We start from the raw sequence: 20325 nt of genomic DNA on the forward strand, positions 1-20325 counted from the left end.
TATACATATACATATATATATACATATCCTTTTAAATATATATATATATATATATATATATATATATATATATATAAATATATATATTTATTTATTTCCCTTTATTACTTTCCAAGCCCACCATCCCTTCCCTAATTGGAGTAAACTAGTGAACAACAATGTTTAGGCCTCTACTTCCAGCTTATACATACTATATACATTTAATGGACACAGTCAATTTTACAATAATTCAATTTTGTTAGTTTTTTCTCTTGAACTTCTTCTACCCTCAACCTCTCCGATCATTTTCATGATGTCCATCCGGTTTGCTTCTATATGCCATATCTTTCTAATTGTGCTCTTTCACAAAAGCTCTCAACCTATAACCTATGTACTTATTATGGACACAGTATGCTTTACATTAGTTATCTTGTTGTTATTAGTTGTTGTTAGTTGTTATTATTCCCATCCTTCAACTCCATTCAACACCACCCATCTATCTCTTAACATCATCTATACTGGATTTGGATTTGCCATATATTTTTAAACTGTACTTTGATTTTTTACAAAAGTTCTGAACCCTTCTATTCTTATTGTTTCTACAGATTTCTAAAAGTATTATTATATTATTGATCGATTGACTATGACTTTTCAGATCACCCAGTAGTGCTATCTGCAGGGTTAGCTCCAGGTAAATATTGCAATCCTTTAGCCATTCCTGGACCTGTGTCCAAAAACAAGCTACAAATGGACAGTACCAAAACAAATGATCTAATGATTCCGTCTCTTCGCAGCAAAATCTGCAGAGCTGGGAAGATTGTATCCCCCATATCAATAACAGTCTATTGGTAGCAAGAATTTTGTATAATAATTTAAATTGAAAAATTCTAAGTTTTGAATCCGGTGTCGTTTTGCGTATCAGTTCATAATCACTATGCCATGGAATCGGTACGTCAAAAATCTCTTCCCAACTATTTTGCAATCTATATGGGACGGCTGTCAATCCTTTGGTCCTCAAATGAAACTGGTATACTTTGTTATTTATCACAATTTTCTTTAACCAATGATGTTCTTTAATGCAGGGCCGACAGACAAGTTCCTTACTTTTTCCCCCTTCCACTTTCCTCTTTCATTTTTGCGGTAATGCTGCAATTATTTTGTTGTAATTTTGAGTAGAACAGACATTTCCATATGTTTTTGTTAGCTGCATGTGCGACATAACTCCACCAGTCCTACCTATGATATCATTGACGAAGATTCTACTTTTTTTTTTTTTTTTTTTTTTTTTAATGTGAAGCATTTATTTGGGCTTCAATTTCTGAGGCTGGTAACTCTAATGAAGCAGAGGTAACTCTGGGTCTTCCTTTCCTGTTGTGGTCCTCATGAGAGCCAGTTTCATCATAGCGCTTGATGGTTTTTGTGACTGTGACTGCAGTTCTTGACATTTTCCGGATTGACTGACCTTCATGTCTTAAAGTAATGATGGACTGTCGTTTCTCTTTGCTTATTTGAGCTGTTCTTGCCGTAATATGTACTTGGTCTTTTACCAAATAGGGATATCTTCTGTATACCACCCCTACCTACAACTGATTGGCTCAAACACATTAAGAAGGAAAGAAATACCACAAATTAACTTTTAACAAGGCACACCTGTTAATTGAAATACATTCCAGGTGACTACCTCATGAAGCTGGTTGAGAGAATGCCAAGAGTGTGCAAAGCTGTCATCAATGTAGAAAATAGTAAAAATAAAGAAAAACCCTTGAATGAGTAGGTGTTCTAAAACTTTTGACCGGTAGTGTATATCATGACAATTTAAATGAGATGTACAATCTCAATTATATACAATATAATGCAAGTGGAAATAATAGCGAGAGTCATGCCTATTCCTTCCAAATTCTATAATGTAGAAAATAGTAAAAATTAAGAAAAACCCTGGAATGAGTAGGTGTGTCCAAACTTTTGACTGGTACTATATATATTTGTTTTGTTGTTTCAATTTGTATGAAATGAAATTTTGTAAGTGCTTAAAGGATTTCACTTGATTTTGAGAAACTTACCCCACCCGCAATAGACTTCCTCAAAGCAAAGCTCTCGGTATAGGGATGCAGGTCTTTAGATGTTGTACACATGAAATTGTGTAATTCCTAACTTTATCCGCAATGTTATGTTCAATTTTGTTGGACTCGAGCAATACATTTCCGTGTGCGAGCATGCAAATGCTTTCTCGTTACTCGTATCACCACAATGGGAAAGCACGCGCATGCTCACACATGGAAATGTATTGCTTAAAAAGTGTCTGGACCCTTCTATAACATGCCATTTACAGTTGAAGTCAGAACTTTACATACACTTAGGTTGGAGTCATTAAAACTCGTTTTTCAACCACTCCACAAATTTATTGTTAACAAAGTATAGTTTTGGTTAGTCGGTTAGTCCATCTACTTTGTGTATGACACGAGTAATTTTTCCAATAATTGTTTACAGACAGATTATTTCACTTATAATTCACTGTATCACAATTCCAGTGGGTCAGACTTTTACATACACTAAGTTGACTGTGCCTTTAAACAGCTTGGAAAATTCTAGAAAATGATGTTATGGCTTTAGAAGTTTCTTAAAGGCTACTTGACATAATTTGAGTCAATTGGAAGTGTACCTGTGGATGTATTTAAAGGCCTACCTTCAAACGCAGTGCCTCTCTGCTTGACATCATGGGAAAATCAAAAGAAATCAGTTAAGACCTCAGAAAAATAATTGTAGACCTCCACAAGTCTGGTTCATCCTTGGGAGCAATTGTCAAACGCCTGAAGGTACCACGTTCATCTGTAAAAACAATAGTACGCAAGTATAAACACCATGGGATCACGCAGCCGTCATACCGCTCAGGAAGGAGACGCGTTCTGTCTCCTAGAGATGAACGTACTTTGGTGGAAAAAGTGCAAATCAATCCCAGAAAAACAGCAAAGGACCTGGTGAAGATGCTTGAGGAAACAGGTACAAAAGTATATATATCCACAGTAAAACGAGTCCTATATCGACATAACCTGTAAGGCCGCTCAGCAAGGAAGAAGCCACTGCTCCAAAACTGCCATAAAAAAGCCAGACTACGGTTTGCAACTGCACATGGGGACAAAGATCTTACTTTTTGGAGAAATGTCCTCTGGTCCAATGAAACAAAAATAGAACTGTTTGGACATAATGATCATCGTTATGTTTGGAGGAAAAAGGGGAAGGCTTGCAAGTCGAAGAACACCATCCCAACCGTGAATTACGGGGGTGGCAGCATCATGCTGTGGGGGTGCTTTGCTGCAGGAGGAACTGGTGCACTTCACAAAATAGATGGCATCATGAGGAAGGAAATGTATGTGGATATATTGAAGCAACATCTCAAGACATCAGTCAGGAAGTTCAAGTTTGGTCACAAATGGGTCTTCCAAATGGACAATGACCCCAAGCATACTTCCAAAGTTGTGGAGAAATGGCTTAAGGACAACACAGTCAAGGTATTGGAGTGGCCATCACAAAGCCCTGACCTCAACCCTATAGAAAATGTGTGGGCTAGTACTGAAAAAGTGTGTGCGAGCAAGGAGGCCTACAAACCTGACTCAGTTACACCAGCTCTGTAATGGGGAATGGGCCAAAATTCAAACAACTTATTGTGGGAAGCTTGTGGAAGGCTACCTAAAACGTTTGACCCAAGTTAAACAATTTAAAGGCAATGCTACCAAATACTAATTGAGTGTATGTAAACTACTATCCCACTGGGAATGTGATGACATATATAAAAGCTGAAATAAATCATTCTCTCTACTATTATTCTGACATTTCACATTCTTAAAATAAAGTGGTGATCCTAACTGACCTAAGACAGGGAATTTTTACTATGATTAAATGTCAGGAATTGTGAAAAATTGAGTTTAAATGTATTTGACTAAGGTGTATGTAAACTTCCGACTTCAACTGTACATACAAAATAGAGATTTGATTCAAAAATAGTGAACCAATCCTTTAAGATCCTGTTCAATCACTTGAAGGCTATGCCAAGATGTTCAACCTTTTTCCAGAAGTGTGCACTTGCACGCTCACCTTTAACGATATAAAAGGATTGGTGTAAGGATTGGCTGGAGGAAGTTTCCACCATTGTAAAAATCCACAGTGCACACTTTGGGAGAAGGGAGTAGATGCTCTATTCCTGTTTCGTACTTAAGTAGGCTACTTGCATTGTAATTACATGGTACACAAGTGGAATGAAGTCTGTTCCTAATCCTGCATATTGTGCATTTTCCTGGACACAGCCACTGAACTACGAGAGGAAGAAGACCTACACCCTTCAAATTGAGGGAGTGAATACCCACGTGGAGCCTCGTTTTTCCTACCTTGGTCCTTTCAAAGATACTGCCACCCTAAAGATCACTGTGGGAGATGTGGACGAGCCACCTGTATTCTCTATGGATTATTATATCATGGATGTTTATGAAAATGCTCGGATTGGTACAGAGGTGGGGGCTGTAACAGCCAGGGATCCAGACAGCAAAAACAGTCATGTCAGGTAAGAGCTTGGAGCAAATGTATTGTCTTTTAGCATCCCAAATAACACCCTATTCCCTATATAGTGGACTATGTTTGACCAGTGCACTGCATCCGAAGATTGGGTAGTACAGGATCTGCTAACACTATCAATATATTGTGTGCACTCGGTTATGTTTTACTAGATAATATATACTGTACATGGACAGACATCATGCACACATACTGTACTATTAGTACTACTGATTACATAAACATACATCTATTCAATTGCCCTAAGACATCATAATCATCTTTTCCCCCCAAAAAACTGCCTCTGTACCCACTATCATGTCTAAAAGCTTAAGGCCATTCAGCCTCTACAAACCTTGTATTCATTTTCACATTTCAAGAAATGAAGAGGGAGTTGTGCCATAACCTCATAACAGATATATTACCCATACACCAATAGATTGATATCTAATAGTCCGTATTACATGATATAAGATCTTGGTTTGATGAACCACCATGCTGTACATATGGGGCTGAGGGAATTCTTCAACTGAATTAAGCACGGAACCTCAGTCCCTTCACGTGTTATTGTGACCATACTGTATCTCTTTCCACCATGTCTCCAAAAGACAAGCTCTGCCCCTTTATGAAGAAATATGTATCTATAATACATTTTCAAGGAGAGATAGAGGCACAGACAGAGTCTAAAAATAAATAATAAGAATGGTTGATTCAACATAAGAATCTTAAGATATTTTAAAGGGATTTGTGGTAAACAAAAAGGAAATCTACATATGAACAATTTGTAAGTCGCTCTGGATAAGAGCGTCTGCTAAATGACGTAAATGTAAATGTAAATATGAAAGGGTCTTGGTGGGATACCTCCCCCTCGTCCATTCTTACAGCTCTCTCACTGTTCACCACCAGACAGGAAGAGAAAATTGGAAATGTTTGGACGACATCCATTTGAACTGGGAAAAATAAAAGATAGAAAAAACAACAATGCCACAGAAGAATATTCCTTGTGTTGGCGGTTTGCAGATGGCGGGTGTCAAAATGCAGTTGGGGCAGATAGCAGTCTCTTTCTCTTTGATCGCTGATGTTGCTTTTGCCTCATGTTTTATCTATGTTCCTTTGCAATGCGAGGAAACAAGGCCAGTAGTTTGGTTTGTTCTGACAGTTTCATGTCCCTCTGTGAGACATTTGAATTGCCAAACAAGGTGGTGAGTCATCATTTGTATTTGTATTTGTATTTGTATTTATTATCGATCCCCATTAGCTGCTGCTACTCTTCCTGGGGTCCAGCTAAATTAAGGCAGTTATACATTTTAAAAACATTACAATACATTCATAACAGATTTCACAACATATTAAGTGTGTGCCCTCAGGCCTCTACTCTACTACCACATATCTATAACACAAAATCCATGTGTACGTGTGTATAGTGCGTATGTTATCGTGTGTTTGTATGCATGTGTCTATGTTTGTGTTACTTCACAGTCCCCGCTGTTCCATAAGGTGTATTTTTATCTGTTTTTTAAATCAAATTTTACTGCTGGCATGAGTTACTTGATGTGGAATAGAGTTCCATTGTCACGGTGATGTCGTCATGTCCCTCTGAGGACCAAGGTGCTGTCTGATCTGATGCCTCCATGATGAGAGGTTTCTGACGACTCCATAGTAGTTACACAGAGTAATAACCTGAGTCATACTTGTAGTGCACTGTAGATGGTCTTCTTTCGTAGTACTAACATATTTTTTATAAAGCTCTATGCATGACTTACTTGACCTAAAACCTTGGCTCCTACAAGGAGCATAGGTCATTTGCGAATGTTCTCCGTCTCAGGACATTGAGATGTAAATAATTGGCAGCTCAACAGTACAGTATTTGTTGGTGAATTTCACCTTACTGGGAGAAATTGAGGATGTGTTGTGTTTAGGCAACACTGCCATTTTTTAAAGTGTCAAAATATCAACCTTCAAAACATTTCACTCTTTAGACAGGTTTTATGGAGTCACATGGTCATGCAAACCCCCATGCTGTTTTTGATTCCTCCTAAGTGATCACCAAACGCTTGAACCTTGCTGTTAAACTCCGTCTTCCAGTCGAAAAGCCTTTGTGAACTCGTAAGCATGAGCATTTAATAAATCATGACAGCATTTCTGCCGAGAGTGCCTTTTACACTTGTAAGCAAGCTATGCTTATGATAATTAATTAATTACGGCAAATGAATGCAATCCTTTGTTTTATTACGTTTTCCCCTCTCTCCATCTTGCAATTAGTGGGTTTTTTCCATGACAATTGAAAATGGCCAATATATATCATTTCTGAGAACCAAGACTGAATTAGAGGTGCAAATGGGTTATTAAAAGACAAGTTACCAACCACACATTCAGTGTTCATTTCATACATAATAACAGTCTTATAAGGAAACCAGCTGAACGTAGTTCTTGTTCTCTATTCAAGACATCTTTTGATGCGTTTTAATTACTTAGTAAAGACCGTGAAGAACCGGTGAGGACCGTTAATACAATGTTACTATCACACATAAAACATTATTACACAAAACATTCCTCTCTTTAAAGAGCCCTGGATAATTGCTGTTGACCCATTTCAGTGAGTCCTCAACACTAGTGTCCTGAACAAACCCACTGACTGACTGACAGGCTGAATCCCAAATGGCACCCTATTCCCTATATAGTGCACTACTTTGGGCCCTAGTGGGCCCTGGTCAAAAGTAGTGCACTATATAGGAAATAGGGTGCCATTGGGATGCAAGCACTGTAGTGTCTGCAACAATCCCATTGCACTGTAGACCGTAGACTCCATGGCACACAGGGATATGTTCGACATCAACCCTTCAATGGTAATTTATTTTTGCATTGTGATGCATTTCCCATTTCCTCAGGTCTGTTGAAATGTTTCTTAGACTGTGCAAAAGCGGTATTCATGTAATTTTAAACAATCCTCTCCCTACTCCTTTCTCAAAATAGGTATTTCATCAACCACAGTGAGCACGGCGATAAGTATTTCAACATCGACATGGACAGCGGAGTTATAAAGACTACCCAGAGTCTGGACCGGGAGGACATGCCATGGCATAACATCACTGTGATGGCCTCGGAGGTTGGTAGGTACCCAGGGTTTCCATTCATACTGCAGCAGTGTGTGGGTGTGTGTGTGTGTGTGTGTGTGTTTGCGTGCGTCTATGGGGGAGGGGAATCCTCAAGCTTAAAATATTAAATCTATAGAGGTTTTGGAGGAGTTAGTAAAACCACACTGGTATAGGTGAGGTTTGTGAAGGGTCAATCAATTTATATGTTCTTATTCTGATCTTATCAAAGCTATTAGCATTTCCTTTTTCCTTTCCACAAACCATTTACTTACGGTTTTACCTGCCTAACTGATTATGGCACAGAGACAAGAAGTTCTGTGCAACTTCCAGCGCGCGTTTACTGTGAACACTGAGGATGTACTCGCATTAAGTTACAGTTTTAACAGTGGCCAAGTAGGCTGCTGTGGCTATATGATGATAATGTAGGCCTACCAGAGTGGCATACCATCAAAAACAATGATGAAAATGCATCCCATAACATTTTAACATGGAATGTAAATGTAAATGTAAATGAAATAACTGTTCTATCATTCAGCCTACAGTAGCAGCCAATGTGTGGTGTTCAATGTAGGCCTACATTCCATGAGACTTAAAAAAACAAAATAATAATAATAATAATATGCCATTTAGCAGACGCTTTTATCCAAAGCGATTTACAGTCATGCGTGCATACATTTTTTGTGTATGGGTGGTCCCGGGGATCGAACCCACTACCTTGGCGTTACAAGCGCCGTGCTCTACCAGCTGAGCTACAGAGGATCAAAAAACATGCAGGGCTTGACATTAACCTGTTTATCCACTTGTCCTTCTGACAAGGAGGTGACTGAAATTTTTGTTGTGTTGTTTGATGCAAGAAACCACTTGCATTATTATTATTCCCATACCATTATTACAGAGAACCAGACAAATTATGCTACCCTCTGCCTATTTGCTACTTAGCTTCTTCAAGCCTGTCTCAAAATACAACACAAGACCAAAAAAAAGCTCTTTACCTGACTTGCTTTTCAAAGATGTCTAGAAATGTGTGCTCTTGTAGGAAGCGATCACTCCCCTATTGCTGTCTACAAATGATCTATAACTAGGCTAATAACTCACTAACTAGCAAAGGATATGAACAAAATGTGCACAGATGGCTACATGCAGCTCTCGCTTTAATCTCAAAACAAGCGCATCTACTCACGACCGCTCATGCTGTAGTGTAAACACAGTCATTTGGGACACAAACACATTATCCTTTAATAACTGTCATATTAATATTTAATGCTGATCAAAAATATATGTGTTTTATAACTTATATTAAAGCAATACTATTCTGGTTATGTAATTTATGTTACTGTTTCCAAAATGCTGTTCTGTAATCTAGAGCACAACTATAGAGTTTAATTGGCTGATGTTCCAAAGCTTTTAACAGTTTATTCACAGCACATTTAATGAAACATATTTACCATTGTTTCATTTCCATAATATGCGTGCCTTTAAAAGTATATAATTATGCATGAGTCATTAATAGGTTCAAAATTGCTCCTTGAGTGTTGAAAAAATGACATTTTAAAAAGCTTTCAATTTGTTTATATCTCCTACACGGAATTAGCACTTCAGTCTTACTGCTGGTGAAGTAGGTGTCTGATGAAGCTAGTAAACCATTGTAACTGCTGTTATTCGGAATTTGGAAGGAATAGGCATGACTCTCGCTATTATTTCCACTTGCATTGTATTGTATATAATTGAGATTGTACATCTCATATAAATCGTCATGATATACTGTAAGAGTTGGTGTGAGGTGTAACCCAGGTGCGGTGCAGGATAGACAGTAGGCAGTAGGCAGAGATGGCTAATTTTTTGGTCCCGAAACCAGGATACAAAATAACGGACTTTACACGAAAAAGAAAGGCAGAGCAAATAAGACTCCAAAAAGCAGGCTGCAAGCCAAAATGCGAAATACTAACTGGGACTGAAATAATAACTAAACAGGGAGAACACTTCTCACGTACCTGGCCATATGTCCCGCGATCAGACACTGATTAGTACTGCTTGGCATAGTGAAACTAGCAGAGAAAACTGAGCAAGAGAACACAGGGAAGTGAGGGTATAAATACACAGGTGAACAGGTAGACACAGGTGACACCAATAGGATCATGATTAGTCCAGACTGTGAGTGAGGAGATGCCTAAGGTTGTCGGAGGATGACACCTAGTGGGTCGCTCCGGAACTGCGACCCCCTCCTGTCACAATATACACTACCAGTCAAAAGTTTAGACACACCTACTAATTCCAGGGTTTTTCTTTATTTTTACTATTTTCTACAGTGTAGAATAATAGTGAAGACATCAAAACTATTAAATAACACATATGGAATCATGTAGTAACGAAAAAAGTGTTAAACAAATCAAAATATATGTTATATTTGAGATTCTTCAAAGTAGCCACCCTTTGCCTTGATGACATTTGGCATTCTCTCAACCAGCTTCATGAGGTAGTCACCTTGAATGCATTTCAATTAACAGGTGTGCCTTTTTAAAAGTTAATTTCCTTCTTAATGTGTTTTGAGCCAATCAGTTGTGTTGTGACAAGGTAGGGGTAGTATACAGAAGATAGCCCTATTTGATAAAAGTAATTAAAATAACAAATCTGTTGTTCTTAGTATTGTTCTTTGGCCTGCAAATTAAGAAAACGTTTTGCTTCGTGACCGTAAACATCGTCTCCTCCTACTCCTAGATTATCTTGTCAAATAGTCTACCACCAGAGCAATTTTAAAGACACAAAATATGTCCGTGGTTTGCTAAATCAGATACCTTGGATACCACTTTGTCAGTTTGTGTTATTGATACTTCAGGACCCGTATTCATAAAGTGACTCATAAAGTGTATGAGTGCTTACCTAGGATCAGTTTTGGATCAGCAATCCTTATCAGAGATGCTTTGTGAATACGAGCCAGATATCTTTATTAATGTTATTAATTAATTTGTGTGTTTATATTTTATTCTAGACATCCCCAGCCTCCTCAGCCACGTCCCCGTCACTGTGCAGGTGTTGGATGTGAACGACAACCCTCCTGAAATTAACACGGACAAGGAGGTCATTGTGTGTGAGAGCTCAAGGCCAGGACAGGTGAGCATCAACTGTAGCACACACACACACAACAAACAAACAAACACACACACACAAAACACATGCATGCACACACGAACAAACACAAACACATGCACACCTGAGACAGAAGGTGCTGAGAGCTCTGGATTATCTCCCGTCGACTCCCTTGTTGTCCTGACCACATGCATTATGCAGTGTACTGTTGTGTTTCCCCCAGCAGTTTGGACGAGAGAGAGAGAGAGAGAGAGAGAGAGAGAGAGAGAGAGAGAGAGAGAGAGAGAGAGAGAGAGAGAGAGAGAGAGAGAGAGAGAGAGAGAGAGAGAGAGAGAGAGAGAGAGAGAGAGAGAGAGAGAGAGAGAGAGAGAGAGAGAGAGAGAGAGAGAGAGAGAGAGAGAGAGAGAGAGAGAGAGAGAGAGAGAGAGAGAGAGAGAGAGAGAGAGAGAGAGAGAGAGAGAGAGAATGGGAAAGACAGATGGGCCGGAAGAAGAGAGGGAAAGAAAACAAGGGAGACAGAGAGAGAGAGAGCAAGAGAGGGGTAGCAAGCAGAGTGAGGGAGAGGGTTAATGATTACTCATTCAAAATTACTCACAGCTCATTCCAATTTGCTCTCTGTAGTTTCTTATTCATTAATATATATATATATATATATATATATTTAACCTTTATTTAACCAGGTAAGCCAGTTGAGAACAAGTTCTCATTTACAACTGAGACCTGGCCAAGATAAAGCAAAGCAGTGCGATAAAAACAACAACACAGAGTTACATATGGGGTGAAACAAAACATAAAGTCAGAAATACCACGGAAAATATATATACAGTGTGTGCAAATGTAGCAAGTTATGGAGGTAAGGCAATAAATAGGCCATAGTGCAAAATAATTACAATTAGTATTAACACTGGAATGATAGATGTGCAAGAGATGATGTGCAAAAAAGAGATACTGGGGTGCAAATGAGCAAAATAAATAACAATATGGGGATGAGGTAGTTGTGTGGGCTAATTTCAGATGGGCTGTGTGCAGGTGCAGTGATCGGTAAGGTGCTCTGACAACTAATGCTTAAAGTTAGTGAGGGAGATAAGAGACTCCAGCTTCAGAGATTTTTGCAGTTCGTTCCAGTCATTGGCAGCAGAGAACTGGAAGGAATGGCGGCCAAAGGAGGTGTTGGCTTTGGGGATGACCAGTGAGATATACCTGCTGGAGCGCATTCTACGGGTGGGTGTTGCCATGGTGACCAATGAGCTAAGATAAGGCTGGGATTTGCCTAGCAGTGATTTATAGATGGCCTGGAGCCAGTGGGTTTGGCGACGAATATGTAGTGAGGACCAGCCAACAAGAGCGTACAGGTCACAGTGGTGGGTAGTATATGGGACTTTGGTGACAAAATGGATGGCACTGTGATAGACTACATCCAATTTGCTGAGTAGAGTGTTGGAGGGTATTTTGTAAATGACATCGCCAAAGTCAAGGATCGGTAGGATAGTCAGTTTTACGAAGGCATGTTTGGCAGCATGAGTGAAGGAGACTTTGTTGCGAAATAGGAAGCCGATTCTAGATTTAACTTTGGATTGGAGATGCTTAATGTGAGTCTGGAAGGAGAGTTTACAGTCTAACCAGACACCTAGGTATTTGTAGTTGTCCACATACTCTAGGTCAGACCCATCGAGAGTAGTGATTCTAGTCGGGTGGGCGGGTGCCAGAAGGGTCGCCTATGAGAGCCTTTGATACCAACTCACACTGGCTGGGAGGCTGTAGCAGCACGTTCTAGAATTTATAGGCCCTCAACAATATGGCTTCCATCACATAAAGAAATGGATGGTGGAGGAAATATACAGATGGTTGCTGGAGAGAAATGTTTGATATAACGGGCTACATCTGAAATGGCACCCTATTTTTTATATAGTGCACTACTTTTGACCAGAGCCCTATTGACCAGAGCCCTATTGACCAGAACCCTATTGACCCTGGTCAAAAGTAGTGCATAGGGTGCCATTTCAGACACAGTCAGGGTATTTGTGTAGTCGATGATGCATGACGCATAGGTCAGATTTATGTGTATATTGGATGTGATCAGAATAACTAAATTAAACTGTGGATTATTTTACTGCAAATGTTCTGTGGTTCTCATCATTGTTGATTATTGAGCGCTGAACTTTTGATGTTCCTTTGTTAGCTATGCATGAACGTACTGTATAGCAGACAATGAAATATGCATAGTTTTTGGTTTGCACTGTTCTTCATATGAAAACAGGTCATGATTCATTATTAGTTCGCTATTGGTATATTCTCCTCTTGTTGTTCTCTCCTGATATATAACAGGTGATTCAGACTATGACTGCAGTGGATAAGGATGACTTTGCAAACGGACAGCGATTCTCCTTCTCGTTGCCGAGCGGAATCCCTGTCAACCCCAACTTCACCCTCAAGGACAACGAAGGTATTTATTGCATTCAATATCGTCTGTGTGCATTTCTTATGAATTTCTCTAGCTCTGCCCTATGGCTAAATCTCCACCCAGGGTTTCACATTCAACCACTCAATACCAGATACCCTCAGATACTGTACCTGTGAGGTGTAAATATGAATCTTTTGATTGTCGATCCGATGACAGTTAGGCACTGTTGGCATTTCAGGGACAAAAATATTTCACAAAACAGAGTGCCAATGAGGGGTTGGAATGGAATGTTTGGTACCTTTGTTGTTGTCTAACGGATTACCTGCTCTAGTCCTTGCCTCTCTTCCTACACCACTCTACCACATGCCTAATTGTATTGTGTACTAGGCACTAAGGCTGAGTGAGTGGTGAATGGTTACCATGGCAACTGTCAGCCAGCAGTGAGTCTCAGGTGGATATAACAGTACATGTGCTATCTTGAACCTAAAAGGGTTATTTGGCTGTCCCCATAGGAGAACCCTTTAAAGAACCCTTGTTGGTTCCAGGTAGAACCCTTTTGGTTCCAAGTAGAACCGTTTTGGGTTCCATGTAGAACTGATTCCACAGAGAGTTCTACATGGAACTTAAAATTGTTCTAGATGGAACCAAAAAAGGTTTTACCTGGAACCTAAAAGGGTTCTCCTTCGGGGACAGCCGAATAACCCTTTTGGAACCCTTTTTTCTAAGAGTGTAGGCTACTTAACTTAGCTAAGACCCCCAGGTACACTCTCTGCCGTGGACGGTAGACCCCATAGGTAGGTAGCCCTGGGAGAGAAGAGTTCACAGATCTCTGGATGGATCCGAGGAAGAAAGAGGAAGAGGAAAAAGGAAAATAAAATCTATGTGATAATAGCAGATAAGGCTGTTGAGCCCTTATAGTGCCTTAGGTCCGCACCACCAACCTCCTCTGTCCACCTTCCAATTATACAGCCCAGAGATTGGGAATATGTTCCAATTTGGCTTTTGTCAAAAGTAGTGCAATATAAAGGGAATAGGGCGCCATTTAGGATGCAGCCCTTATAGTACCTTAGGTCCACACCGCCAGCCTCCGCTGTCCACCTTCCCATTACAGCTCAGAGACTGGTTTTACCGTGTTTGTCCAAGTGGCACTCACAGACCCTCCTCACCTCCTTTTAACCTACCTTCCCGGGAGATGGTTAGGTCAACAACCACAAGTGCTGAGTGTATAGTGTCGAGGCCAAAAGTGCTCAAAATGTGTCCATGTATAAACTACTACAACTGCCAAAATTCTGCATTTTGACATGTCCCTCTGTGCATGCTCTGTAACTTCTAGGAAGTTTTTTTCCCACTTAACATTTTCACCATCATTATAAAGCCCTAGTTATTTTGTTGCTTGGACAAAGTCATTTCTGAAGATTGTTATTTATTTATAATAATAATAATATAATTCATGTGATAAGTGATTAATTTACGTCAACCCTGTTACATGAACTGAACTCTCGTTTTAATATGGTGAAACTATTCCCTTTTAAAAAAATGTTTTGAAAATAAATAATAGTCAAATAATAGTGTAAAGCGGGTAGCTGGTTTTACTCTTTTTGGCAATTTTCTGGTATTTACTGGTGGAAAACTGAGCGGGTCGAGCATAACACGTCAACCCTGTTACCCATAGGTATAATGGCTAGTAATGTTATAACAATAAAAAATAAAAGTAAATGTTTGATTTCAATTGCCACCCCCTGTTGCACACAACAAGCTTTATGGCTGATTTAAGATGAAATTGTCAACGCTGTTAGAGTCAACACTATTACTTTATTTAGCCTCTTGCGATGGGATTTTTTTGTTTTTTTATGAAGTGTAAAATTAAGTTGAACCTGTGCTCTTTATGGCAGAATGTTAAAATGAGGTGAAATCAAAAAGTTTTTTTCCCCCACCAAGTTACTCTTCTCAAAAGGCACCGCATTGATGGAATGACCCTGTTCTTAACAAATCTAAATCTTTGGTTTAGTGTTTCTGTACTGTATCTATATGGACTTTAAAACAAATTAAGTCCTTTGGCCTCATTTTGACCCCAGACAAAAACACCTAATTCCACCTATAGTAATTTTCTGGAGACATAATTAGAAGTTATCCATACCACCAGAGGGTGGAGGTGGACCTGTATCAGTGATTTTGACTAGAGAGACAGATCACCTGCAGAGATGGAGCACCTTATGGGATCGCCTATGGTTATGACTGGTTAAAATCACATCCAATATACACATTAAATTACCCCCTAAATATGCTTAGTTGCAGTCATAACAGCTCATAAAAGTATATCAGTGGTATGAATACTTGGTAGAACTGTAGTACAGAAACCAGCTACCCTCTGAATGTACACATAGTCCTATATTGGTGTGTATCCTCAGAAAAATTGTTATTTTATGAAAATGATTTATAAATACCAGAATTCCTATACTATCCTCTAATATTATTGATGTACAACTTGTTAAATATGTTGGGCGCTATATCATTTGGTTTAAAGTAACTTAAAGGATTTGGGCATGCTTTTTGAAGCATGCTGCCATAGTCCTTACCACTCCCATTGTTTCACTAACAACAACGCTAATGCTGGCTGTGGGTTTAGTAAATAAAGAAAACTTAGCCGTATGTTTGCTCAATGTCTCTGCAGATACTTTTTGAAGTGAATTGAATCACTCCTTGTCAATAAAATTAAGTATTTTTCTAATTTTGGTGTAAGAATTTGACCTTAATTGACTCGCCTGGATAAATAAATAAAATACCATTTGTTTTTACCACATAAATATGACAAAATGTATATTTTCTTCAAAATTCAGAAAACGAAATGATACAATAATAACATTATGGTAAATAAGCTTTTCAGTACTAACGTAGATTGTACTTTGGAAATACACTGCACATTATATAAAGGAAAAATTTATATTTCCGTTTTACAGAATATGCAAATTAACTGTAATTTTGCTAAAATAACAGTCTGTTTTGGTCTTTTGTTTTTCAGATAACAGCAATGTTTTGATAAGAAATAAAATTGATAGTTTGCTGTGATTATAGTTTTTTCCAATAGTTTCTTCTTGGGATCTAAATGAACCCAGTTGGTAATCAATGCATGTAAAATATGTTGGTAGTTTGAGGGTTAAAGAGTGGCTGAACTCACCATGGTTTCCTGCTGCTCATTAAAGGGATAGTTCATCCAAATTACAACATTTTACATTGGTTTCCTTAACATGTACGCAGTCTACGGACAAGGTATGACAGCAAATCCATGCTTTGATTAAGTTTCCCTGGCACTGTTTCCACACGCTAATGTTTTAGTATTTGTGGCACAAATCCCATTCCAGTTAAGGGACCGATATTAACATTTTCCGCGCATCGTCCAGCTGTTTCTCCATGCATGACAATACTCCCTAGGCATTACCATCCCGTGTTAGTGGGCAATTGGGCATGATCGAAATCAAAACCCACCCTCAAATATCCAATGGCTCTAGGCAGGGCTCTAAAGTGTGACTAATTCAAAATATTTTGCTGTGCGACCAGGAGTTTTATTTTGGGAGCACTGTGCGACTATGAAAACAATCTCCCAGATAATAATTGTTGTAATGATAAGGCTTCGCTGTACTGTTGTGTCCGAGTGCACTGGATAAACAGGCAAGAACGGCTTGCTTCTAACTCAACCAGGTCAAAAGATCTGATCAATATTACTGGTGCAACAATTTTATCTTCCTATAGCGGATCTCCGGGACTGCATTTTACATTCATAAACCATGTTGTGGGCCGTTCTAAAACTACTCGCACATCGACGTTGTTAACCGTCAACATTTTAGCTTTTATAATAAACAAATTAATTTACAGTGTTACATATTAGTTTCTGGGGCACAACATCTGCTTCAAAAGGGATTGGTGGAAGTCATTTTGGCAAAACAGTTTTTTCCCACATTCATGTAATGATGGCACCGAAGCAGAAAAATTTAGCACACATTTGGCATGCCAAAGCTTGTTGTGCTAATTACATACGCCACCAACTATCACGTTTCAGGAGAAGACCCAGATGCAGACAGTGTTGAAGTAACAAAAGTTTATTACAAAAACAGGAGGCAGGCAAATGACAGGTCAACGGCAGGCAGAGGTCAGTAATCCAGATCAGAGTCCAAAAGGTACAGAACGGCAGGCAGGCTCAGGGTCAGGGCAGGCAGAATGGTCAAAACCGGGAAAACTAGAAAACAGGAACTAGAGAAAGACAGGAGCAAGGGGAAAAGTGCTGGTAGACCCTGACAAAAGAAAACAAACTGGCAACAGACAAACAGAGAACACAGGTATAAATACACTGGGGATAATGGGGAAGATGGGTGACACCTGGAGGGGGGTGGAGACAATCACAAAGACAGGTGAAACAGATCAGGGTGTGACACCAACAAAGGTTATTGTACAGTAACGTTATGGGGTGCATGTCGAACTGACTGTCAGCTGGCTAAAGATCGTGTGTGTGGTGTAACATTACTGATTCAAATAACCCATGGAATGTCAGAATACAATTATAGGGATTATATTCATTATAGGTTTAATAGATGGAAGCTAGTTTGAATTGCTGATCGCCTCTTTTAGGAGCAGGTAGCACAAATGTATTGCTTCATGCTAATGCTAGCTAGGTAGGGTTTTACATTTTGGTAGGGGCGTGTCAGTTCTAGCTAGGTGGCTGTCACTGGCTAGAAATCGTGTGTGTGTTGTACTGATGAAAAGAAACCATCAGATTTAAATTTCGGAATATAATTCATTATAGCACTAACAGATTGAAGTTAGTATCAATTGCAGATCTCTTCTTATGGAAGCCGGTAGCATTGTTACTCTATGCTCGTTAGCTAGCTAGCTAATTAATTATGTTCTCAGATCTACTTTGCTAGCTAGTTCTTACCATTGTCTGTGTGTCTGCGTTTCAGAGCAAGTTCAACCATCATTTTCCCCCGGGAATGCTGTGCCATGATGTTGTGTCCCTAGATTAGCAATGTATGTGAGTGTAGCTGTTAGTCCGTCTCATACAGGTTCGATTGAATCACTCTCAGAATAAAATTATATGATACCAAGGTAAAAGGCAGTAACTGCAGCCAAGGGCAGGTTAAAACTTTTTGCATTTACTGCTAATGTGACCCTCGTTTTCTCCAAAACACAATACAATAGAGGCAGGATACTTGTCATCATGATTAAGCATGTACAGTTGAAGTCGGAAGTTTACATACACCTTAGCCAAATACATTTAAACTCAGTTTTTCACAATTCCTGACATTTAATCCTAGTAAAAATTCCCTGTCTTAGGTCAGTTAGGATCACCACTTTATTTTAAGAATGTGAAATGTCAGAATGATAGTAGAGAGAATTATTTATTTAAGCTTTTATTTCTTTCATCACATTCCCAGTGGGTCAGAAGTTTACATACACTCAATGAGTATTTGGTAGCAATGCCTTTAAATTGTTTAACTTGGATCAAATGTTTCAGGTAGCCTTCCGCAAGCTTCCCACAATAAGTTGGGTGAATTTTGGCCCATTCCTCCTGACAGAGCTGGTGTAACTGAGTCAGGTTTGTATGCCTCCTTGCTCGCACATGCTTTTTCAGTTCTGCCCACAAATTTTCTATAGGATTGAGGTCAGGGCTTTGTGATGGCCACTCCAATACATTGACTTTATTGTCCTTAAGCCATTTCTCCACAACTTTGGAAGTATGCTTGGGGTCATTGTCCATTTGGAAGACCAATTTGCAACCAAGCTTTAACTTCCTGACTGATGTCTTGAAATGTTGCTTCAATATCTCCACATAATTTTCCTTCCTCATGATGCCATCTATTTTGTGAAGTGCACCAGTTCCTCCTGCAGCAAAGCACCCCCACAGCATGATGCTGCCACCCCCGTGCTTCACGGTTGGGATGGTGTTCTTCGGCTTGCAAGCATCCCCCTTTTTCCTCCAAACATAACGATGGTCAATATGGCCAAACTGTTCTATTTTTGTTTCATCAGACCAGAGAACATTTCTCCAAAAAGTACAATCTTTGTCCCCATGTGCAGTTGCAAACCGTAGTATGGCTTTTTAATGGCGGTTTTGGAGCAGTGGCTTCTTCCTTGCTGAGAGGCCTTTCAGGTTATGTTGATATAGGACTCGTTCTACTGTGGATATAGATACTTTTGTACCTGCTTCCTCCAGCATCTTCACAAGGTCCTTTGCTGTTCTTCTGGGATTTATTTGCACTTTTCGCACCAAAGTACGTTCATCTCTAGGAGATAGAACGCGTCTCCTTCCTGAGCGGTATGACGGCTTCTAGGTCCCATGGTGTTTATACTTGCGTACTATTGTTTTTACAGATGAATGTGGTACCTTCAGGCATTTGGAAATTGCTCCCAAGGATGAACCAGACTTGTGGAAGTCTGCAATTTTTGGACTGATTTCTTTTGATATTCCCATGATGTCAAGCAAAGAGGCACTGAGTTTGAAGGTAGGCCTTGTAATACATCCACAGGTACACCTCCAATTGACTCAAATGATGTCAATTAGCCTATCAGAAGCTTCTAAAGCCCTGACATCATTTTCTGGAATTTTCCAAGCTGTTTAAAGGCACAGTAAACTTAGTGTATGTACATTTCTGACCCACTGGAATTGTGATACAGTGAATTATAAGTGAAATAATCTGTCTGTAAACAATTCTTGGAAAAATTACTTGTGTCATGCCAAAACTATAGTTTGTTAACAAGAAATGTGTGGAGTGGTTGAAAAACGAGTTTTAATGACTCCAACCTAAGTGTATGTAAACTTTCAACTTCAACTGTATTTAATGTAGCAAAAATGACATTAACTCATTTTCGACCAAATGAGCAGTTACTGCCTTTTTGCTTGGTAGAGCAGTATTTCTGTCTGTAATAAAAACTCATTCTGATTGGCTGGGCCTGGCTCCCAAGTGGGTGGGCCTATACCCTCCCTGGCCCACCCATGGCTGCGCCCCGGCCCAGTAATGTGAAATCCATAGATAAGGGCCTAATTAATGTATTTCAATTGACTAATTTCCTTGTATGAACTGTAACTCAGTAAAATTGTTGCATGTTATGTTTTTATTTTTATTCAGTATACATACAGCTGGAAATAACTTTTGGATATCAGAGTGACGGTAACTCACCATTATTCCGACCAGAAATATGACTTTCCCGAAATGGATCCTTTGTTCGTACAAC

At 39.3% G+C, this 20325-nt stretch overlaps 1 protein-coding gene across 1 annotated transcript in view; it reads left to right on the forward strand.

Moving 5' to 3' along the window:
- Window positions 1-20325, forward strand: part of LOC311147635 (cadherin-18-like) — a gene marked incomplete at both ends in the record, with an annotated part of 124889 nt that overhangs the window by 83909 nt on the left and 20655 nt on the right. The window contains 4 exon segments of the mRNA XM_084184366.1: window positions 4278-4531; window positions 7495-7631; window positions 10603-10724; window positions 13026-13143. Coding sequence (XP_084040492.1) covers window positions 4278-4531; window positions 7495-7631; window positions 10603-10724; window positions 13026-13143 — 631 coding nt within the window.

This window comes from Coregonus lavaretus (genome assembly GCF_964263955.1).
Source record: "Coregonus lavaretus genome assembly, chromosome: 2".
Classification (NCBI taxonomy): Eukaryota; Metazoa; Chordata; class Actinopteri; order Salmoniformes; family Salmonidae; genus Coregonus; species Coregonus lavaretus.